At 42.5% G+C, this 24,966-nt stretch overlaps 1 protein-coding gene across 4 annotated transcripts in view; it reads left to right on the forward strand.

Annotated features, from left to right (window-relative positions):
* MAP4K3 (mitogen-activated protein kinase kinase kinase kinase 3) overlaps nucleotides 1–24,880 on the forward strand; it is a 140,021-nt gene extending 115,141 nt beyond the window's left edge. For 3 of the 4 annotated variants that reach the window (XM_075925807.1, XM_075925808.1, XM_075925809.1), the window contains 6 exons: nucleotides 54–225; nucleotides 4,047–4,115; nucleotides 4,215–4,307; nucleotides 6,043–6,113; nucleotides 16,015–16,070; nucleotides 23,486–24,880. In XM_075925807.1, coding sequence (XP_075781922.1) covers nucleotides 54–225; nucleotides 4,047–4,115; nucleotides 4,215–4,307; nucleotides 6,043–6,113; nucleotides 16,015–16,070; nucleotides 23,486–23,573 — 549 coding nt within the window. In that variant the 3' untranslated portion in view covers nucleotides 23,574–24,880. Of the gene's footprint in view, nucleotides 1–53; nucleotides 226–4,046; nucleotides 4,116–4,214; nucleotides 4,308–6,042; nucleotides 6,114–16,014; nucleotides 16,071–19,969; nucleotides 20,146–23,485 lie in introns of all 4 variants that reach the window. The other variant, XR_012903069.1, reaches the window with a different exon arrangement.
* Nucleotides 24,881–24,966: the final 86 nt, after the last annotated feature.

Genomic DNA, 24,966 nt, shown 5'->3' on the forward strand with positions numbered 1-24,966 from the left:
GCTTTTTAACTTGTGTGTCTTTATCTAACCAATTTTTTTGTTTCTTAATCTAGCACATAGATTTCCCTGTCCCTTGTCCACTGAGATTGTTTGAAATGCTGGTAGTACCTGAACAAGAATTCCCCTTGGTTTGTGTTGGTGTCAGTAGAGGGAGAGACTTCAACCAGGTGGTGAAGTTTGAGACTGTCAACCCTAATTCTACCTCTTCGTGGTTTACAGAAACAGGTTTGTGCATTATTATGATTAGATCCCCAACATTATTTTTCATCTTTATTGTACTTAGAGAATAGTAACATCTAGGTCCCATAGTTTCCATTACAGAGATGATACAGTGATTCCATAATTAGTTACATTGGGTTTTCCACTTAAAGTGGACTCGCAGTTCATAACTCTTTCTGACTTTGACCTTCCAGGGTGGAACTTTTTTTGGGTCAGGGGCTGCTGACCCACAGAAAAATCAGTCGGGGGCTGCATACAAGTGAAAAGCAAAAAAACAACTTCACTTATGTGTGCCCTAACTGAGAAGCAAAAAAGACACTCCCCACATTCCCCTTGCACACCAGAGCCTGAGGGATTGGGGGGGGGGGGGGGAGTGCCCAGGCTAGTAGACTGTGTGCTCCAGGCCTAATGGGATGACAGGGTCCTCAATGCTGGGAGGGGAGCTCGGAGGCCAGATCCAGGCAAGCTGGGGGCCACATTCACCCCTGTTCCAGGCTCAACTTTTTGAGTGGAACACAGAGGGGACAGAATAAAAGTTGCTTGTTTCCATAAATTAGGCCTTTCTTGAATTGGGTGCTTCACTTTGCAACTGCAGTGTTCTTGTGACGTAGTGCTATTAATGGATTTTAATAGAATTTCAGGCTCACTCCCTTCTTCTGGGAGCATGTTTAAATGGGCCAGTTAGCTTGCTGGTGCTGAGAAGGAAATACTTCTCCCCATATTCATGAGAACAGCCAGGGCCAAGGCAGTCTGCCATAACTTATTTTTGATCCTCGTGGCTGGCCTGAGTGCCATTTAGATGAGGAGCTAGTGCATGGAGGCAGCAACAGAAACGTGGAAATTGGTAGATGGAGCGACAGCCTCTCTGGATTGCTCCCCATCTCTGTAGAAAACCAGCTGCTGCTGTGAGCCTGGCCCAGCCCCACAGCTCAGAAGCAGTAAGCAGCTCTGTCTCAGGGCTTTCATCATCACTGTGGCCAGGGCAGAAGGTGACATGACAGTGTCCTATTGATCTGCGTTGAGCTTGTAAGTTGCCATCCCCCAGCACAAATCCCACTGATATGATCTCTGGAGCTCACAAAATGTTGTTTTCATTAGGAAGATTTCTGCTGCTTTTCTTGCTTCTTAAAAAAATATCTGAAAAACTTCTGCTGTATATAGAAGTGCAGCTACACAAATGATTTATTCATGGTAGTGCTGCATTGTATGGCCGGTTAATACTGTAATACTTCTGTGTTTGAATGTTGAGGTCCATTTTCAAATTGGTATATGGATTGAACTGCTGCTCTTAATAACCGATGAAAGTAGAAAACATTGAAAAGTGACTCCTGAAAATATACCCTTTGTCCTCAGTCTTAATTCGCTATTGTCTGCATCAGTGAGGTATCTCTGTAAACCTAAAAGCGTTATTCCCTTCTTCATACCCTCTGATTTTTAACTTGGACAGTTGAACCCTTCCCTGAATTACTACATCTGTCCTAGTTTTCTCTCTTAGTCGTTTGTCTGTCCTCCTGGTGCCTCTGTATTGTGGGCAGGTTTTCTTACATTATTATACTGGCAGCGCTTTAAACCATGTGGCTGAATCAGCCTCTGTCTCCCTGTGTTCTGCTGACAGGACATTGCGAACACATCAAAAACTCTTTGAGAAGAGGGAAAAGTGTACAGTATGTGTAGGTCATAAACCGCTTGCACCAAATCGTTGTTTTATAGGCTTGGCGTTTGTTTGGAAATATTGCAAAGTGACGTGCTATGCAATAATTTTCTTGGCTCCACTTGTGTTACCATGATGAGTCAGAAAATGCATACACCTTCTTGCGACTGACGGCCCAAATTATTGGCTCTGAAAGTGCATATTTCTCCAGAGACAATCATGCCTGATGGCATGTGAGTGAGATTCCCACATGACGTATTGCTCCATGGAGTGTGGCCTAAAGAAGGAAAGAACACATGAAATTCCCAGCCTCCTCCAACACAGACGCCACGACAGTGCCACAGTGGGTTCTGGTTCTGGTGTCGTGTCATGACAGGTTGTTAAGCTTGGTTATGTACCTTCCCCATTTTCATCAGATGAAATAGATGAAAAATCTTTTGAGCCCTGAAAGAACAGAGTTCAAAATTGTTACACTGGTATTCTTTGTTCTCTCTACCATTGTTAGAAATGTTGCCATGAAAATACTCTATAAGGCACTTTTCTTTCCACCATTTAATTTGATTTTACACTGATATTATTTCTGTTTTAAAACCTTAGTCTAGGTTGAATCATTAGTGGTTTAACTGATGCGCAGGGATGTGCTCCAACCTCACGGAGGCCTGTCTGCTCAGCCTTGTAGGGAGGAGAGTAGTGTCTTGGCACTCTTCCAGCTGTGTAAAGACGTCAGGTCACTGGAAGCAGGGGAGGCCCATCCATCTAGGCAAACTAGGTGGTCGCCTAGGGCGCCAAGTTAAATGGGGCGCCAAAAGGTGGCACAATATCATGGAGGGGTTTGGAGGTGGGGGCACCGATGGCATGGTTCACCTAGGGCGCCAGTTGCTGGCAGCTAGTCTAGGGCCGCCCCTGACTGGAAGGCAAGTCCCAGCCCACCCAGCTGAAGGGACAATTGCTTTGATGAGACTCTTGGCAAGTGGAATGTTAATACAAAAATAGGGGAATGGTCCTTTGAGATCAGAGTACAGGTCATCTGTACAAGAATAAAAGGGGAAAGTATTTACAGTAACATTGTATTGTGCTTCTCAGCTGTATCGAAGCTAAGTATGGCCAATTATTAATAGTACCTTAAAATCATCGGCCTAATCCCAGAATCCAACAGTGAGTCAGGGAGCCAGACTAAGGGGATGAAAAAAGCAGAAATCTTCTAAGACCAGTTTTTCACCCCTTTTGTTCAGATTGCTGTAAAAGCTGTGATAAAAATCTAAACCTCAAATTTGAACTCAAATGTATCCAGGCTGGGAGACTGCCTCAGTGAGCACATTTCTACAGCCCCATATGTGGAATTCGCTCATTTCTTTTACCTTATGCAGGACCAAAGATATAACTGGGTTTTTTTAAGAGGGGCTAAAATGTTCTTAAGAGTATTTCATTATATGTAACATGTTTTCATTTCTCACCTTTAATAGAAACTGAAAGGTTCTTAGAATGCCTGTGGTAGAGATACCAGATTAGCAAAAGTTACTTTTTTGTCATATCTTACTAAAAGAAATTATATTTTCTCTTTGGAGTTGGCATGTCCACTAGTCAGATCTTCCCCATTTGCTGTGGTATTGGCAGCTGGAGCTATAATTTGGAAGAAAGGTTTCTCTCCTTTATTGAAACTGCCTTCCTTAACAATTTGAAAGAAGGACTAAATCATATGGATATTACATCTGAAGATGAGGAGAAGTTGCAAACAGTAGTGAGGATTGAGAACAAGAACATGTCCTAGCAAGATTTAGAAATAAGAGCAAAAAAAAAAAAATTAGATTACTTTCTGCAGATGTGTTAATTTTCCTATTCCCATCTGGAATGTAATCTGCAATACGTACATTGCATAGGAAGTAGAAATACTGATAGGCAAAGAGGTAATAGTGGACAGCAACTTAAACAAAACATAAGTTTGCTTATAATATTAATACTTTAATATTATAGCTTGATTTGCCTTTGTCACAGCCAACACATAGGATGTGGATACGCCTTTCCAAGATAAGAGAAATTTCACTAGGAATAAAATCTTTCTGTAGCTAAAAATACAACAGTGCCTTAAGACCTTTTGAATGTCAGAATCTCCTCATTCAAATGTGATGGTAATTTGTTTGTGTTGTATATAAATTAACAGGAATTATTTTTGTTACAGACACTACACAGGCAAGTGTTGTACATTTAACACAGCTGGAAAGAGATACCATTTTAGTGTGTCTGGATTGTAAGTTTTTTGTTTTGTTTTAATAAATCAAATATACATACTCAAATTAGATCACTTGTTTGAGAGCAGTGGCTAAGTGACATCTTGTTTATTTTCTAGGTTGTATAAAAATAGTAAATCTACAAGGCAGATTAAAATCTAGCCGAAAACTATCATCAGAGCTCACCTTTGATTTCCAGATTGAATCAATAGGTGAGTATGGTTTTGGACTCAAGCTTGGTGTAGATCATTTAATTTGGCACTGTAATGCAGGCAATAGTAATTTTACAGACTTTGCTGGCATTAAATGTATCAATTCCTATGTTTTATTCTGTGTGGTTGAGGAGCTGGGCTGAGGATTCAGTGGACTGATAGGTTTCCAAAAGAGGGACAAGAATGAAAGCGTAACCTCAGAATTCCCTTGGATTAGGTTAAATGGCCTGGTAGCACTAGGAAACTCTGCCTCTCGGAAGGTCTGTTCCCAGGCTACTCAAACCCATTGTGATTATTCCTGTTGCTAATTCATTCATGTCAGCAGTTCATTTGTTTATTTCAGTCTCAACACTGCAATTGCAGGAAGTGTGGACTGAAATTCATTGCTAACTAGCCTTTATTTTATTTTGTTGTTAAATTTATACGGCACATTGCTGTCTCAGGAAAATAAATGTAGCTCCTTATTTGGAGGCAGTGTGGCCTAGTGACTAGTGTATTGGACTGGGACTCGGGAGATCAGGTTCTTGGTGACTTTGGGCAAGTCACTTCACTGCTTTTTGCCTCAGTTAATCCATCTTTAATGGGGATAGTGATACTTTTCTGTGTAAAGTGCAGTGAGATCTATGAAGGAAAGGCACTGTATCTGATCCAAATATTAGTATGGTTGTGGCAGAGTGGATGAGTGCAACTTCCTCACTTCTCTGCATCATCCTCTCCCTTTTCTGTCCCCAAATGAGGTTCATGAAAGCACTGTGCTGTTCTTTTGTTTTTGTTTCTAATCTGTTTCCTCCCTCGCTTGTTAGCTTTATTGCTATGTTCACCTTGTATGTAAATGCACTTTTATTGTCCCTTATCTGTAATTGAGCCTGTCAGCCGAAGGACTCCACATTTCATTGTCAGACAGGCTTGATTTATACGCTGCCTCCTTCCACATTTTAAGAACGTATTTCCAGCACATACATGCAGTTCTTTATACACTAGTGCATACGTCAGACAGCGATATTCATGACCTGCATTTTACCAGTTTACATATGATACATACAGGATACCTTTTGGATATCTATTATGACAACAGTGTGTTGGGGTTAGTGAGTGTGTCAGGCTTGAAATGAGTGTGTCTTGCCAGTGAGTGTTTAGTGGTTGTTAAGGGTCACAACTATAAAGTCATCCTATCTCTTGAAAAATAATTCAAAATCCTTAACATCATACAACCCAGTAGCTTTATACAATGCTCTCTTTTAAAAGCTACTTCTGTAGTGCATCTGTAATTAGAATGTAATTTAATTTAAACAGCATTTGGGACCTATGATATAATTCCCTTTTTTTAAAGAAAGCATGGGGAGAGAGGAGAGGGTATGGGAAGAGTAGGGCAAAAAGTAAGGTTTTGGTTGGTGACTATTTCAGCTGTTCTCGTGAATTTGGGAGGGAAAGTAGAATGCAAGTGTTTATAAATTTCCATTGCTTATGTACGTGGAAACCTGGCATGTTTTTTAAAGTTTTAAACGCTTAATGTTTTTGAAATAATATTTTACAAATAGCACAGGGATCATAACTAGTAGTGTTTGTAAAGACCTTTTTTGACCACATTGAGGTGGATCGAGCCTTTCTGGTGTAATTAAAAATATCTAGAGACAGAACATAAAATTGCCATGATAGAAGGGAATGAATATTCTTTTCCTGGAAAGAATAGATTGGGGTTGTGCACCCAAACTAACACAGGTTCTCTTCATTCTAGTTTGCTTGCAAGACAGTGTTTTAGCTTTCTGGAAGCATGGAATGCAAGGAAGGAGTTTTAGGTCAAATGAGGTGAGTGCAATATATTCACGACTTTGTTTTTCCTCCTACTTCAGTTAGAATGTCAGAGGAATAAAAGCATATGAATATTGTGTTGTTGAATTGAATGAGTTTAAATAGGATTCTGCGATGGGCCTAACAGCTGAATATTTTAAGCACTGTTTCAACAATATCTAAATTTCATGATGGAGAGAAGAATTAAACGTGTCACCCCAAGATTAAACTTTAAACATTGAAAACCCTCACAGAAAACAAATAAATGGACCTTAGTTTTTTGTTCTAAGAAACAGAATGCCACAGACTCCTCACCAGTGGAATATTGTACAATCTGTGGCACGGATGATGGAGGCATCACATTCTGGTTTGGTAGCGTCATGCACCCCCTTGCAAATGGCCATGCGGGGAGCAAAGCGGTGGAGAATGAAGCCCCCCACGATGAATGAGCACAGACCAAGAATTTACCTTTAAGTGAGCTGTGTATGCTTTGAAAAGGAAGTGACTCTACCCATCCAGCCATGAAAAAAGAAGCTGCATGGCCTAGGGAGAATAGGGTCTTCTCACCTCTGCGTCATGAAAAGACAGCTAAGTTTGCATGCTGCAGGGCCCAGGGACTGACCCCACCAGTGTTGTTCCCAAGAAAAGAGGCAGAAAGACGTAGCAGAGTGAACAACGCTGCAGCAGTGAAGTACACGGAGTACACGGTGCTACTGGCTTGAGTATTCAGCTTGGAATGGATACTGAGAAAATGTTTAGTCAAAAATGCTCTGAATAGCTCTTCAAAGAATCACTTCAGTACCCCTAGTTGTTAACTCCTTGACACCTGCAATTGGGATTTCTGAGGGCCAGGCTAGAAAAGGGAGCGTGGCACTATTTACCCACCTCAGTCCCAGCAGCAGATGGAAGCAACCCTTTTCGGATCTCTTTGTTCTGGAGCTTTTCTCCTAAACATGCATTTGATGGTGATTAGTGTAGCTTAGTATGTTAGATTATTGTAATTGTATATTAAATGACAGTTAATTGTTTAGTTGAATTAGTATTAGCCATGGATCTGATGAAAAGATGATTGGGTTTTCAAAAATGTGCTGCTTTAAGGCAGTGTTTCTTGCCCTGCCTTATTTCCTTGTAAGGTGTCTGGCGTGTCTTGGCAAGGGACATTCTCTATCTCAGTACATTAATTCCTACAGCATCAGGACAGACAAAGGACTACAGGCATTTACTCTACAGGAAGCATAGGCAGCAAATCTATTGGATGTGAGGTGTCCTGGAGCACAGAACACAAGGCAAAAAACATGTTGGCACCAAGTTCAGTGGCTGCTAATGAATATAAGTTGCCTGTGAAGACTCCAGAATTGGCACTGAAAATTCTTGTGTGCCTACAGCTCATCTGGTTCTCAAGATGTTGGATCCATTGATAAAAACCTGCAAATTGCCATCGGCTTTGGCCACGGAGCTAAAGGCTAAGCCATGAGAAAAACCATCTGTAGTGATTTTAAAGAATATGATTAAAGAGAAGATGACCACTGATAGCAGGGCCCGATCCCATATGAGTTATTCAGCATTGGGTCCATCAGACTGGGATCTCTCTACTTTGGTTCCTAAAGTAAAAATGAAAGCAGTCCAGAGAGATCTAAATGGAGACCTCAGTTGTGGATCCATTTATTCTGCTGGATCCAAGGACAATGTTGAAGACCCAGCCAGAACTGGCAGGGGTGCCATTATCAGAACTGCAGATCATATATTCAAGAAATTCGTCCCATTGTAATGGATAATGGTCTGTCTTCTCGAGAGAGATCCGATCCTCTATGGAAAGGAAGAAAGAGATGCCTCATTTAGTTCAGGGATCTTTATTTCCTTTCAAGCTCTGACTAAAACCACCTTTGTTTGTGATGTTTCACTTGCTGGTTCCAGTGATGTTGCTGGTCAAAACAGTTGCACATTCAATGTGTATCTTTGGAAAGTGAGAATCAGGGATTTGGTGGCTAGAATGCATCTGTTGTCAGCCTGTAGGGCAAACGCAGGGTTATTGTACACCAGAAGAGAGAGCTTGAGACTCTGTAAGGGAGCGAACCCCCAACTGGCCCAGGCCTAGTGCTGGAGGCAGGTGGCAGCAAGGTGACTCTCAACCTGAGGTTCATCTGATTTCTTGTTTTCTAAGTGCAGTTCTTTTCACTTATTGAATTTCTGCTTGTTCATTTCACACCAATTCTCCAATTTATCAAGGTCATTTTTAATTCTAACCCTATTCTCCAAAGTCCTGACACCCCTCCCAGTTTGGTGTGATATGCACATTTTGTAGTGTCATTGGCACTCCGTTACCCTAGTCATTGATGAATATATTGAAAGTTATTTGACCCAGGACAACACCCCTCTGGGAATGGGGAACTCATCTAAACTGGCTTGTGCTTCAGAGGACATTGCAATTCCCAGGAAAGGAGACTACAGATATACATATTGGAGCTGAGTGGGATTCATCCGGGTCTCAAATTTTTTGTTCCTCCTAATGAAGGAAAGGTAGTTCAGGTGGCAATGGACAATTGCCATGTATTATGTCAACAACCAGAGAAGGGCTTATTCGTCAATCAGGCTATGGGATTGGTGCACCCAGCACAGCATTTATCCAGTAGCCCTTTAACTGTCAGCAAAGGACCGACTAGATACACCAACTGAGCAGATACACACAACATAGTTACAAGTGGTTGATGAAAGAGGAAGTGATACACAAAGTCTTCAGCAATTGGGCATTTCCTGTCACAACTTGGTGTCGTCAGTTGCAGACAAGACCAAAAAGTACGTGCAGTTCATATTGGACTCATTTATACTAAATTGGGGAAAGGATCTGCTGTCTGCTCCCCTGGTTGATACAGAAAGTATTGAGGAAAAGAACACGGGTTACAGCACTGGCTCTAATTGTTCTGATGTGGCTCAGGAGCATGGAACATGAATCCACTTGGGATTTTACAAGATGTTCCCAATATTACCGGATCTGTTGTCAGTAGCAGAGCAAGGTGATTCATCCAGATCCCTTGTCTTTGCCCCTGATAGCAGACTGTTGGACTCCAACATACCTTGAAAGATCTTATCCTTTAGATGTCCATCAAGTGCAAATTCGCTCTAGGACACAGTTGACCAGAAGATACCAATTTAAATGATCATAGCTTGTGAGTTGGATACAGAACAAACTTTACTGTTGGAATTGGTTCCATTGTATTTTGGAATACTTACTGGATTTAAAGATTGAAGGCATTTCAGATTCTTTGCCAAAGGTTGATTTGGCGGCCATATAAGTATATTGTGTGTTGATAATGAATCCGTATTTACATATAGTATGGTCAGAAAATAACAAAAAGGACTTTTAAATCTTTGTCCATCTGTAAAGGACCTCCTTCTGGCATGGGCCTCAATTTACTTTCAGCACAACTCATAAAGCTGCCCTTTGAGCCCTTGTCATAGTGTTCTTTGATTTGTGACTTCAAATATGCTTTTATAATATGCTATAACCTCAGTCAGGTGAGTGAATGAATTATGCATTCTGATGGCAACTTGCTGCCTTTACTTCTTTCTTTCTACCCTCCAGGTAAGTTGATCTGCAAATTTTGGGTCTGTTGGTAGGGTTGCCAGATGGTTTCAACAAAAATACCGGACACACTTTACATTATATCACAATCTACATTCCATCTTATTGAGAAAATACTGGACATTTCTGTTTTCTCATTTATATTTTCTCAAATTGTTTCCCGAACCGAAAGCTCAAATAATGGGCTGTCTGTTTCAAAACCAGACACCTGGCAACCCTATTGGTTGGATTTTTCATTGCTGTTGGATTCTCAAAAACCATAGTCGTTAAAAGCTTTCATATGCAGCTGCCCAAAATACTATACTTGATCCTACCAGACACCATACATTTGTTACCTTCTAGCGATGCTTACAAATTGTATCTAGGAATGAATTCACGTACCATGGCATAGTACTGACTGGTACAAAACATGGCAAAACCATGGCCTTAGCAACACAGTTCACTCTGAACACATCACCAGCTCAAGTTCTTCGACCTGACATTTGAATCTCAGAATGGGATATGTTTTAACTACCTAAAAAGTCTCCACAACCGTGGTGGCCTTATCATTGCTACATTCCAGTGGATCAGAAACATATTCATTAATAGGAAGAGGTGTATGAGATGAAGAAACGGAACTTTCACAGGAACTTGACCTCCATTATGGGTTCACTGCTACTATGGGCAAGAATGATCTTTATAACTAAATGCACAACTTACTACTTTGAATTAACTTTCACTAAGTCCTAAATGCAAACAAATTAACCATTGGAAACTATTCAAGCTGCTACTCCTCGAGGCTGGGAAAGAACCTAGGAAAGAGTTTTTATTCCCAGAAGTGAGTAGAAATTTGTAAATTATGTCAATAGGCTGAACTTTAATCATCTGGTGAACTTGGGAATTCTTTTTAAGCAGCGCCCTAGTACTCACGTAAATGAAAGCGTATTACAATAACACGATTTCTTTACAACACATAAAACTTCATTTTTTAGTATTGGCACCCTCTAAAGTATATACACATTGGAATTTTGAATTTTCTGTTCACAGTGGTTATGTATTCAACAGATTTTAGTGTACTCCCATAATTTGTTTTCAAAATAGCCAGATGCTTTTGTTTAACAGTGCTTCTTTCCAGTACATGTTTTCCATGCTTTCTGTTGTTTCTTTGCACTACTGTGGTTAGTGGTATTGGATTTAATCTCCATGGTATAATGAGCCTTTTCTAAAGCCCCTGAACTCATTGGAAAGACTTAGTTTGATTTCAGTGAGCTTTGGATCAGGATCTATAGCAGGGGTGAGCAAAAGGGCCGTCATGCGCTCCCCCGCCCCCAAACCCTGATTGGCCTGGGGGCGGGGGAGCTGCGCAAAGTTTCCTCCCCCTGCCCTGCGAGGAATGCGCAGCAATTCAAAGTGCCATATACTCGTGCAGGGCGGGGGCAGGGCGAAGGAAGCTTCGCGCAGCTCCTCTGTCCCCAGGCCCTGAATGGCCTGGTGGTGGGAGAGCACTTGAAGCCTTCTCCCGCCCTGTGAGGAGTGCGTGGCACTTTGAAGTGCCATGTTCTCCTGGCAGGGCGGGATGAGGCTTTGCACGCTCCTCGCCCCCAAGTCCTGATTGGCCTGGGGGTAGGGGAGTGTGCAAAGCCTCTTTCTGCCTTGCCGGGTGCATGGGTGCCTAGTGGAAAGGAGAGGCCCCTTTGCCCTCCCCTTTCCACTAGGCACCAAAGTGACGTTCCTGCCACATGGTACATCCTACTAGCTGGAAATGCAGACTTACAGTTCCTTCTGTGGGCATATGTGTGCTGCAGTGTGGGGTGTAATTTCCAGGATGGATAGACATACCTAGGCTAGCTTTCAAGTGAGTGTGCTGAAAACAGAAGCATAGACGGAGCTACATGAGAGGCATTTTGGGCTAGCTGCCCAATCCATTCCCGGGGGTTGGGCAGGATTGCACTTGGGCCACTTGCCACTGCAGCTGCATTGCTATGTTTGGCATGCTGGCTTGGGGAGAGTCCATCTACCTGAGGCAAGAGTTGTTCACACCGTTGAAGTGTAGATGTATCCTGAGGCTCTCTCCAATGTTGCTGCTCAACAATAAAGAGGTGTCTCTTTGAGTGCTGGTCCCTATGCACATGGTTCATATGCACATGAACACCATATACCCAAGGCTGGAGATTTTAACAAGAGCTGCGCATGTGTCATAAATCATCTTCTGCTCCCAAGCCAGGGCATAAGAGGCAGCGTGGGTCATGCTCCTTCAGCTCCTTTTCATTACTACATGACCCAAGTCATAATACACTGTCCTGTCACTCTTGAGCTTTTCAGAAACCTGCAAATAGAATTGTAAATAGATCTTCTTTTAGCTTAGTACAGTTCATTATAGGATAGTTAGTAGGCTTGCTTCCCTGGACTGAGAACGCCATTCCCTCGATCCAGGACTCATTGAAGATTTCCATATGAGACATGTTTCTTCTCCAAGCCTGTTGTGATTGAGTAGCCCTTACACCCAGACCCTACAGAAAAGAACCAGGTGGAAAACAACCCACCACAGCGGCTGGAAAGTCATGTGTGCAGAAAGAAGGAACTGCCAGTTCCATCGGTGATTCCGGCAGAAGCATAAGGACAGTCATCCACCTCTCCTGTCCACAAGTGCAGCTCGGGAGTCCCTGGGACCAGCTTGTTCACCCAACGAATACACGACGACTAGGCTGCACCAGTAGTGTCAATGTCACCCATCAGAATTTTGTGTCTCACCAGGCACATAGATCTACAGGACCCCCCAGGATTCCTTCCATCCCTAGCCAGCTTCCCCTCTTCTCTGGCCCAATCCCCCTGACAGCCATTACTACAACTGAGCATGCGTGAAGGTATTTGATTTTCAGCCATCTCACTGACACTGATCCACAGAGCTCCCCTCTTTATGGCCCGCTAGGGGCCACGGGACTCCATAGCAGATGTCCAGGGCCCACTCAGGAGCCTTTCCTCTCCTCTTTGCATTAACGGCTGGATACGTTGGTGGAGGAGGAGGAGGTCAAACTGGAATCATAGGTTCAGAAAACGTGTAAACATCCAGAAGTCTGGCAGCACTTTAAAGACTAACAAAACACGTAGATGGTAGCACGCACTTTCGTGGGCACAGCCCACTTCTTCAGATGGATGAAGTTATTAAACGTCAAGTTTCTAAATAAATAGGGGATGTGGGGGAGAGAGAGAGAGAAAAATAAATAGTCAGTGTGTCCATGCTACATGAAGCTGATAGAGAAGGTGCAAATTGTTCTTAAGTACCCATTGTTTGGGTTTTTTTTGTCATTAGGATGTGGAATATAATGGGCCATGTAACTGGACCTGCTCCGAACTCCCTAGTAGTACAAGCTGATATTGAACAAATAAGTCACAGTACCTATAGACCATCCCATGAGACAAGGGCTGTAAGGGCCTAGATCTTTTGGGAAGAAAGATCTCCTCCTGTGGGCTTGCAGTTCTGTATTGCCAATTAACCGGATTATAAGCCAAAGTTCAACTTCACACGGACTCCACAAGAGGCCAGATTACGTGTCAATAAGGTTCCACTTGACCTTGTTGCAGGGTCATTTTATCATCATTGCAGGATAATCTTCAAAAAATTGTGCCTGAGTTGTCAACAAGACATGGAAAATCACAGAAAAGTAATAATGGATCTGAAGTGTTTTAGAAAAGCCGCAGTAGATCTACTTGTTTAAGAAAAATGTGCTTGAACAGTACAGACACCCAAGTATTATGCTGTTAATTTTTGGATGACCTGGTATTTTGCTGCAACTATATTTTATTTGAAAAATGACCAGTACAATATAAAATTCAGAAGACTAAAAGTCTTAACACAACTGCCATAGAAAGTCCAGTCACTTTAGCCTTTTGTATTTTACATGCATTGAATGTTAGAGCAGTGTACCCACTCCTGTGGTCTCCTTCAAGCCCTGTCTTTGCTTTGTGAAGACTCCTCTGTATTGAGATACTGCAAGCTCAGCAACCACAGCATTAGGCAAGATGGATAGTGGTCGCTTGGCTGTCTCCACTAACTCTGGAAAACGCTGTAGAATTGATCATTTTAATTGATGTTCACTTGCAAAAAATGTGTATCACTCAAGCTGTGTGTGTGTTTTCCAGACCTCAAAATGTATGCATAATTATGGACTGTGCGAAGTAAGCCAGTGAAAATAAAAATTGAGCTGGAACCCTAATGTTGTGGGATCTGGAGTTTCTGCAATGTCACAAATGAAGCAGGACTTTACGTAGCAACTTTCCGAAGCTGCAGACAGTCTGCCTTGCATGCAAGGCCCTCCCCGGCTCCTTCACTTTTCCCACAACCAACTGTTGGTGGACAGTATCACCACCATGGTTCACTTAAACAGGAAAGAGCGAGGCCTCTCCTACTCTGTCTGGAGGCAAACAGGCTTTCGTACTGATGCATCAGGCACAAGATCACTATCTAGGAAGCATATATCCTGGGTACTCACAGCTCCTTAGCAGACAGCTGCAGCAGGCACTTCAGTGGACCATGAATGGGAAATTCATAGCTCCATTCTGACATGTATTCCTGTTGTGGGGCACATCTTCAGGGGACCTCTTTGCATCAAAAACCTCCCCAGGGGCGCCGTAGACCACAACTCTCAAGGCAGCACTTTCCTGTTACTGTAAACGAACTGTTTCCAATCTGCCTTCCTTCCCAACATGTTTCCACAGGTCTAAAAAGAGACCTATTGTGACAAGTCCAGCTACCTTCTCTTAGCACTGTCCTGGCCCAGACAGTTCAGGTTCCCAGAGCATCTCTCACTGTCAGGCCACCTTCCAGTCAAGATCGAGATGGGGTGGAATTGAACGCCCCAGTGCAGGCTCACTCCATCTTGTGGTTTGGTGTTGGGATGCACATTGGAAATAGCGCGTTCTCGTTCATTTCCTCTCCTCCCTTCCAAGCTATATTCACCCATAGTAGAAAGAAAGGACCTGCTGCTTGGCTAAATGGAAGCATTTTTCTGCCTGGTTACAGTGCCATCAGTATTACCCAATCTCTCTGAGCATCCTGATAGGGTCTCATCAAGGAATCACGGCCAGTCATTAAACCAACACCAATATGGGAACATAACCTTGTGCTAGTCAAACTTACTAGGCCCCCATCTGGACTCTTAGTGATGTGATCCATGTCCCACCTATTCATGAACCTGCTATTTTTAGTGGCCATCACTTCAGTCAGGAGGGTCAGCATGAATTTCCTTTATGGTATTTCAGAAGTACGTGTCCCTTTACCTTCACTATGAATATTTCCACAAGGCCCTCTCCAAATTTCACTTTACCTGTTCACTTATCTGTGGGGAGTGGGGGAAGGGAGGGTGTGTGTGTGTGTGTGTGTGTGTGTGTGTGTGGTTTCTTTTAACCAAACCCCCACACTTCTCCCAGAGACAAGAGACTTCACTCCCTCGAGGGCTGGTGTGCACTGGCCTTTTACTGGCAAAGAACCAAACCCTCAGAAAATCTCTAAAGCTCTTCAGAGAGATCCCATGGCCAAGCTATCTTCTCTTATGGGGCTCCTCACCGGGTTTCTGGCTGCATTGAGTGCTGCAGGCCAGCTTGCATCCCGCCACCTCATCTGCAAGAGCACAGGCTACATTGGTAGCACCTGTGGGGCAAAATACACACACGTGCTAGATGTTATGCACTACACTACTACAGCCATGGGATCTGCAGTACTGCATGCATCCTCACATGCCCTGGTAGTCTGAGCCCTGCTTGCCAGTCACCCAAGTGTGAGCACATACTGGGACCATCACGCGAGGAAATGGAAGTTACTGTAACTGGGTATTCTTCCTAATACGTGGTGCCTGTCTGTATTTCACAATCCACCCTCTAGCCCCTCTGTTTTGGATTTGGTTGAATTTACGGTAGAAAAAGAACCGAGTAGGTGTTAATCCACAATGCCTTTATATACTCAGGAGCATGAAGTAATTTACTGTGGGGTGGAAAGGGGGACAATAGATAGTGCTTGTTAAAATCTCTGCACTCAAGCACGTGGTTCGCAAGTGGATTCACCTGTGGAATACAGACAGGGACCACACATCTTGAAGAAGCGCTGGTGACAGTAATTAATCTACGTATGTTGCGTAGTACGGCAGAAAGCTCTGGAAAATGGCCTTTTCTTTAAACTTTGTTCTAAAGGGACAAATTCTGACAATTCTTCAACTCTAACTACCTTGGATTGGCGGCAATTACCCCAAGTTGGTTAATTTAGTGAATGTTAATTCCTTTCTCTAGCTACAATAAATGTTATGGTTAAGCAGTAAAAAATAACTGTACTTGCTATATGAATAATTATTGTATGTTTCCATTAAATAGATCACACAGGAAATTTCGGACAGTACAAGAATATTCAGGCTTCTTGGATCCGACAGGTATTAACAGTACCAAATATGGACTATTAAACTGAAATAATATATGTGTTCTCTTCCTATTTCTTACGTATTTTCTCACTAGAACTTCATCTGTCTTTGAATCCTTTTTGGGCTTCTTTTTGTTTCCTTATTTTTCCCCTTCAGCCCTTTCCTTGTCTTTCTTCCCTGAGGGGTAATAAAATTTTGTTTCAGAGTTTATCCTAAGCATTTATTTCACAGGTGCACATATAGCTCCAAAATGTTTTTCTTTTTGGATGCTAACTTATAAGAGTGTAAGAAATGCTATACTGGGTGAGACACGATCCATCTAGCCCAATATGCGCTCTTCCAAAAGTGACCAATGCATGGTGCTTCAGAGAAAATGAACAGAACAGGCAATCATTGAATGAGCCTTCCCCTGTTATCCACTCCCAGTTTAGGGACAATCGAGCATGGGTTACATCCTGGTCATTTCGGCTAAGAGCCATCGATGGACACATTTCCATGAACTTATATTTAAAACATGAGTTTAATGAGTATGAGGTTTTGCATTTAGTTGTGTTTGCTGTGTTAGATAATGAGATCTGCACCTCAAAACAAACTCAAAATATAGAATAATAGAATACTAGGACTGGAAGGGACCTCGAGAGGTCAACAAGTCCAGTCCCCTGCCCTCACGGCAGGACCAAGCACTGTCTAGACCAGCAGTTCCCAACCTTTTCCAGATGGGGACCCATTTTGACAATTCAAGAAGACTTGGTGACCCAGGGCAATTCAAAAAATGTATGAATGGCTCCTTAAGAGCCACCTGGGGAGACACCTGGCGACACTTTTGAAATGTAATGGAGACCCATATTTGGGTCCTGACCTATAGGTTGGGAAACCCTGATCTAGAACATCTCTGATAGACATTTATCTAACCTGCTCTTCAATATCTCTAGAGCTGGAGATTCCACAACCTCCCTAGGCAATTTATTCCAGTGTTTGACCACCCTAACAGGTAGGAACTTTTTCATAATGTTCAACCTCAACCTCCCTTGCTGCAGTTTAAGCCCATTGCTTCTTGTTCTATCCTCAGAGGCCAGGAAGAACAAGTTTTCTCTCTCCTCCTTGTGACACCCTTTTGGATACCTGAAAAACAATATTAAAACAATAAATTACAATTCAGTACAAAAGTGGGGAGGATCTGCCTGTTGTTCTGCCAGCACTGATGACCCAGGAGGTGTTTTCGGAGGCCACATGGTCCTCTGCTTCTCTTACTCTTTGGAGGCTGTTTTCATGGCCCCAAATCCCTTTGCTTCTGCCTGTCCTGCAGGACTAATTAATGAAGTAGGATGTCAGCACCTCCAACCAGTAAAGTTTAGGAGCTTCACAAGGACCTTCCTACTTTCTCTGCTCTGTTTTGGAGTGCTGCATTTTATGAAGGCACTCCATAGGAAGCAAATGTTGTGTGTGTTGAGTAATATATCCCTGAGTGCAGCGTTTCACCCTTTGCATGACGTGTACTGTACAAAGGTACACTTTAGTTTTCCTTTGAGAACTGCCTATGTCTGTCTCCACTTGTGGGAATTTCATCCAGGCAGCTGCACCTCAGAACCATCAGAAAGAATAGTCTCTGTTGGGCGCTTGTAACCACACACTCGTGGATCTGAATTGGCAAACATGATGTCAATTCTACAACCACCCGTGGTTCTTCTCAGCAGCGGTGAGAAGGTGAAACGTTACATTTTGCCTTTATAAATTACATTTCAGCTGTGTTTTGGGAAAAGTGCCCCTAGTTTATAATTGTTTGGAATATTTTGGCTTCATGGGGGGTGGGTGATAGTTTAGAAATTACACAGCCCCCTTTTAGGATGGTGTTTTACTCCCTTACTCCCATTGTGATATTTACTGAAATTCAGTGCCATTAGGCCAGTTATTTCTCATAGTTATTGAGAGCCAATCCAATCAGATTTTAAAATAAATGAATCTGATTTTAAGATGAGTGTCATACTGTTCAAAAATCAGTGCGCCCTTTGCATCAAAGAAATCCCAGTTCTGTTTGTATTGGTTTTTGTTTGTTTGCCATTCCACCCGAATGGGTTTCTGCCAGTACCTTAATGGATTTGAGACAACTGCTTTAAAGACTTTGCATTGCAAAACAAACAAACAAAAACCAATACAAACAGAACCCCCTGAGCTTGTCAGATGTGGTTTTATTTGTGGTGTCCATCTCAAAAGAGTTGTTTAGGTTTAAAGCTTTCCTTGGTAGCACTTGTCATTCCCAAGTTACTTTTAGATCTGAAGATTTTGTTCACTCCCTTACCTTCCACAGACTTGAAGGCTGCTGAAATGTACCGTTCTAGAGAGCTGCTATGCCTAGACTGCCTGAGTATTGCCTACAGCAGAATCTTTTATGAACATCAGTCCTACAAACAGCCAGTTGTAGAACCATTTTTCCCAGGGGGAAGGCAGAGGAATCACTGAGGGGGAGCGATTATGAAGAGCAAGTCAACACTTCATATTCCGATGCCTTTAGTGCATTGGAAATTGTTTTCAGGAGTCTGAAGAACAAGAAAAAAAGTGACGTAAAGCAACTTCAGCATTGCATCTACTGTAATTGACATGTCCAGTTTTATGAACTCAACCTTCAGTTTAGTTCAGAAAATAGGGGTTGTGCCTGTATCTGGTTCAGGTGGGACAAACATTTGCAGACACTTTGGGGGCTTCCTTTAGCTACTCGCAAGAGAACAGACTTGTCTCAGCACTAGGCCTTGGAGCGGTGACTGCAAAACTGAAGAATTGGTGCCAGTCCAAGGCGAGTTTAATTGCTGCAGACTCCCCCGTATAAAGATTTCACAGGTACTTAAGTGCCTTTTTTCAAGAGTGCTAAGTAGTCTGGGCAGACTAGCCCGTGGGTGTCAGGTCTGAGGCCTGCGCCATTGAGGATATTTGGATAAGCCTAATTGGACTGCTGTTTCTGCCTTGTCTCATAGGTGTTTGGTGGGAATTCTCTGTCCTGAGGCCTAGAAAGTACCAAGAGCTGTCTGGGTTAGGATCTGTAGCTGCAACAGACGGCTCAAGGGGCTGAGAGCCAGAGACTCATTTGGCAGAATCTCTACTGTGAAATCCCTTCTACTTCTAGGGATACAGGAACATTTTGAGATCAGTTATGCGCCATCACAAGGGCTTCGCCTGCATTCTGGTGTTCATGTAGCCTGTCCTATGTAGGGCTTGTAACCCCGGACCCGTGTGGCCAGTCTTTCAACAACTGTAAATAGCTTTGCCTTTGTTAGCAAGCATTCACAATGAGCTCTAATAGTGATGAGACTATTCAGGGATGAACCCAATTCTTCCACATTTCCCAGTGAACATTGTATCTCCTCTCTGAGGACAGGAACAAGGGCATTGCTTCTTGTTTGGAGCCCAGACACCTGCCTGAGACTGAATGCCTACACTGCTATTTTCAGCCCCATGGTGTGAGCTTTCTGACCCCGTGTCAGTTGACCCAGGCTCTAAGACGCATGCTGTCTAGACATACCCTCATATGGCTCACACTGTATGTTTGTCTCTTCCTGCTGTATCTCTTGGTAATAGTTTGTTATGCTAATGAATACAGTCATCTGTGCTGATGAGTCACAAAACTGCTTCTCCATTTCTAACCTGCCCCATCTATCCGAGTCCTAAATGTCACCCCAATTTTGCCCCAACTCCAACATTTCCAGATGAATTCCTTATATTTCCTCTGCCACCCCCTTAAGTTCCCCTGTTTTCCATTGTTGCTGATCACACCACCATTCTTACCATCTCTCAGGCATGCAACACGCACGGGTTCTCTTTGCCTCCTTTCTCTTGCTTCACTCAGTACACCTGTGCTGGGTCCAGAGTTTGCAGTTACTTTTTCTGGGGCATTTTAAATAGCTCTTCCTCTGTCTTGACAGCCAAAATACCCGTGATCCTCTCCCATCTTGATTACTGCATCCTTCTCCTCACCAGCCTCCTTGATAGCTAAGGCCCCATGTACTCTGAAGCAAAGTGTGGACCTAAATTCTGCAGCAAGGCCCTATGATTTCTGTGACACTCCAGCATGACCTTGGAAATCCTGCTGCAGCTTCAGGTATATTTAAAATGTCATTTTTATTGAATTGAATATTAAAATAAATAATGCAATCAATGCACCGTTCTGTGTTATTTATTTTGATATTAAATTCAATTTATTTAATCCCTCTACATTGTCAGCAGTCGGTGCAGCTCTGATTGTTATGCTAACCCTGTGTAATTGAGTTGTTGGCAGGAGCTGGAGATTTGAAAGCCAGGTAGTGGCCAATAGGAGCTCTAGGCGGTGAGGAAGGTCTGAGGGGCCATGTGGGGTTGTGGGATAAACACATTAGCTGAATGGTTCTGTGAAAGTGACCAGCAGTGAAATAATCAACAGTTTTGCTGTTTAAATTGTCATAATTGTGCAGAAGAGGTAACACCCTGTTGAGATGAATGGAACAGTTCACACCTCTCTGGCCGCTGTTACAGGCTTTCTGCCAACATGGCTGAACTGGCTGCCATGAGTTCACATTTTCAAGGGTATTTTCATAACCATGTTGGCTAGAAGCATTTTTTAATGAAAACAGATGAAGGAGCATAGTCGTCTCTTGAAGTAGGTTCTGAAGCAAGTGGGCACGGGCAATTATACCATTTCATAGTTACATCACTGTCCTTCATTCCATCCAAAATGTGGCTGCTAACATTCTCCCTTACCCATCAGTCAGAATTCCTCCCTGGGCCTCCCCTTACACAGAATATTAACAGCTCGTCTACAAAACCCTGCACAGCCTCCCCCGTTGTACGTCTCAGATCTTCTCTTTGCAAGCACCCCATCTCCTCCGCTTTCCAGTGATGCTAGACTCTGCCTATTTGCTGCTTTCATCCCCTCCTTTCTGCATGTCATTTTCCATATATGAGAGATGGCTTCCCCATCTCAGTCTCCAAGACGGAGTCTTCTCCTCATCCACATCCCTGCCAAAGGTTCTTTACTCCTGTCCTTCCCCCAAAGGTTATTGTGTTGAATTGAGTTGTTCTGGGTTATTTTTCCTCCAGAAAACCCTTTCTTTGTACAGATTTCCCTACGCACATCTTGTCAGATTACATGCTCTTTGAGTCAGAGACTGCCCTATTTTATATCTTGTACAACACTAAGCATTTTGTTGGCACTTGATACATCAAAAACATGATTCTCAGCAACCTTTAAACACTGCGTTAGTGTTTCACATTTTAGAAATATGTAAGACTGCTACTTCTAAGGCAGCTAAAGTGTAGTTTTCGGCATGGCCCAGAGGACAGATCGTCATTAGAAAGCAGGAGAAAATATCTTTCCAGATAGTATTTAAATATAGCAGGAGAGTCAGTCAGGCAGAGAAATAGAGGAATACTGTATCGAATGGCAAGAGCTGTAGGAGAGAAGGCCACCAAGGGTTAAATTATAGACATGATTGGCTCATTGATAGTGTTTTTCTCTAGTATGGCTTCTTTCCCTGTGTGGTGGGGTTGGTTTTTTTTTTAATTTCTGAGGAAGTTGAAGAGAATTGGCTGTTCTCAGCCGCTTAGTGAGAAAGTGAGAGTGAAGAAGATGAAGGTTCTCTACAGGATTCATGTATATAATGTTTGGTGGGGGTTCTTGGCCTTGTTGTGGTACGTTTGGGGAGATAAAGCATCAGATTTCTGAGACACTGGGCTATGCATGGACCATCCTCCCTCCTGCTTATCTTTGTCAAGAACTGAATCTGTGGAGAATAGGGATCCTTCTCCAGTGTTTGTTGTTCAGTCCAAGATTGGTGATCAGTGGACTTTTAACTGTCCACTTAATTACGTAGCTAGAGTTGATGTATCTTAATTTGAACTTTGGTGCCATCTCCACAGGGGGCAGTCAATGGGAGCAAACGCTCCCGTCAGCTTCCCTTACTCCTCATGAGTCGAGGAGTACCGGTATCGACGGGGGCGCCCTCAGTATTTGATTTAGCTAAATCGAACGCCAGAAGATCAAACGCTGCAGCGTCGATCTCTGTGTTAGTATAGATGTGGCTTCAGTCTTTTGGATCTTCTTATGCCTTTGCCTGCTGGATTAAAGATCCCCCTCTAATGTCAGATATCTTCTCCTTGTGTAGGTAATCAAGTTGCTCCCAGCTTTTCTTGAATAAACTATATAGATTAGTTCCATTGGCCTCCCTCACGTGAGGTGTATGTCCTCCAGAACACAAGTCAGTTTTGAAACACTTCTCTGAATCCTGTCTCATTTTTAGCACACTCTTTTAAAGGGTGGGGGGACAGAATTCGCCACACCAGTGGTTTCACTAGTGTCATTGGTGGAGGTGGTATCACCTCTTCACTCGTGCTGAATTTTGTTAGCCCTTTTCCCACAGCATCATACTAACCAAGGCCATGTTGTATGGGTCAGAGTCCCTGCTTCCCAGGATGCTGTAAGTATAGGGTACATTCTTTGTTCCTGTATCATTTGGCTGTATTAACATGTCACCACTGGTTTGGGTGCCCCCGTAACACTGTGCTCCGTTTCCAGACTAGGTTAGCAGCTCTGGAGACAGGTCTGTGCCTGTACGGGGCGTACACTAAGCCTTCTCTGGAGGACTGCCCACCAGTGTTGCTCCCTGAGATTTTAGAGGTGCTGCAGGACTGCTCTTTATGGCTACTACACAGGACAAGTTATTGGATCCATTGAAGGGTGATTAATAGAACTGTCAGCTTCCCTCAACTGCTAGTTTTTAATTCAGAAGCTTGGTGACCTGTCAGGTTTCAGTCAGTTAGCGCACTGTCTCTGCTCTTCCTTTGTAAGATGGGGGACTGTTTCCTTAAAGGAGTAACCTGTATGCTTTTAGTCAGAGGAAGAAAAGTTTGGCTTTGTACATCCAGCACTGCACCATGTGAATTAAGCACATTCTGTGAAATAAATGTGATTTTACAACCAATTAAAAACCTCTGAGCAGGTAAGTGTTCTGAATAAATGAAGGGCAATTGGCTTGTGCAGGTTTGCACAGAAAGCCCGGGGCAGAGCTGAAATGGAAACGAGAGAAATTCTGTCTCTTTCGTGCTGTGCCTGTAACCACGAAGCCGTTCCTCCTCCTCATTGGCGAGGAGCCAGTAGAGTTGTTTGAGGGGGTAGTGCCGCTTGTATGCAAGAAGCTGAACAGTGGCATTTGGCACTTTGGTTGTCTGAAGAGCAAGAGGATTTGAGGAAAGCAAGGAGGAGAATTGCAGAAAGCCCAGGGAGTAGGGGATAAAAGCATGAGTCAGGAGATCAACAGTAGTAAAGTTGGCTCGTTGGTGATGGCCAAATTTACAGATGAGCCCTGAAGGAAAGTTAGAGTAGAGGGTGACTGCGTTTACAGACGGGATTTGAAATTGTAATTGTTATAATTATTCACTAGATTATTTAAATTTCTTTAATTTTCTAGGGTCGTGGTTTTGGAGAGTCGACCAACAGATAATCCGATGGCCAACAGCAATTTATACATCCTGGCAGGCCACGAAAACAGTTACTGAGAATCACGCATGGCAGTTAACCAGGAAGAGAAAACACTACTGCTGCAGCATTGATGGGTTGATTGAAATTGCACAAAAACTGCAGTGACCTGACTTCAGTGGCTTTGTAATTTATTGTAGCATGAGAGAGACGATGATAACTTTGTAAGTGGTATGGACACACGTAGCATATTATACCACAGAAGTGCTTAATTATTCACCGGTATGTAATCTTTGTACATATACGTGGTATTTTTCAGTGAAAGAGTTACTGAACAGCTACACTGACTTAATGTAGATAGTGATCCTTCTGTTATGTACAAGTGTCTTACCTGTACAGATGTAAAGATTGTGGAGGAAGCAGAAATGCAATTGGGGTACTATTTTAAGGACGACTTATGTGTAGTTACAAAATGGGTTGCTAGCAATGAACACAGTGCATTTAACATCACTATTGTATTTTATTATATGTAATTTACTAATGCAAATAAATCCACTTTTAGAACTTGTAACCAAGGCTGTAATCAAATTACAATCTTGTTTTTAATTTTCATGCAACTACACTGGTGTGTTTGTTTTTGCACAAAGTATTTATCTGTGATGTATTTAGTCACAAAGGTAAGCTGTGACTTTGTGGATATGACTTGGGCTTCAGAATATCTTTTTTCATTTATTTGGGTAGTTTGTTGGTGAAACAAACCAATTAAACACCTGTATTTTTATATTTAAGTAAAATTCTGTAAAGATTACTTCTCTATGCTTGAAAACAATACCTTCTGGAATGGATATTAAATCCAGAATTTGGTACCTTGATGTAACACTGCAATAGTTGTCTGAATTACTAGTATATGCTATGGTAAAATTAGCATTATTATGAGTCTTCACTAAACTGTTTTATCCGTATCATGAACTACAGCATTCCACACCGTGGAAAAGGTTAAGAGTTTGTCATATTCTGTCCTTTTTTGGCCTTATTATGACCATTTTCTTGATTTAGGGTGTTAACACATGGCCAAAATAATTTAGTTACTACCTCATATCAACAATATAGTGGTTACTTCACATTTTAGGAACATAGTTCTGATCACAAATATTTTTGATTGCTATTTTCCAATGGAGTATGTAAATGCCAAGTTTTAGCAAAATGGACATATTTGGCTCTGTTTTGTATATGTTCTTTATATTTTATTATGATAATATACACTAAGAACAAACTAAATTTAAAGTGATTTATGGTCTGCGTTATTGTGATTGGTAATGCTTTTGAATATGTTCCCTAATGTACATAATGTAAAATAAACTTTTTGTAACATGTTGTTGTACAAATAGCTTACCACCCTCACTATTTTCCACATAAGACTAAAAATCTGCTGATGGAAAACATCAATTTTTGAATTGCTATTAAATATTTATG

The sequence above is a fragment of the Pelodiscus sinensis genome, chromosome 3 (genome assembly GCF_049634645.1).
Source record: "Pelodiscus sinensis isolate JC-2024 chromosome 3, ASM4963464v1, whole genome shotgun sequence".
Lineage (NCBI taxonomy): Eukaryota > Metazoa > Chordata > Testudines > Trionychidae > Pelodiscus > Pelodiscus sinensis.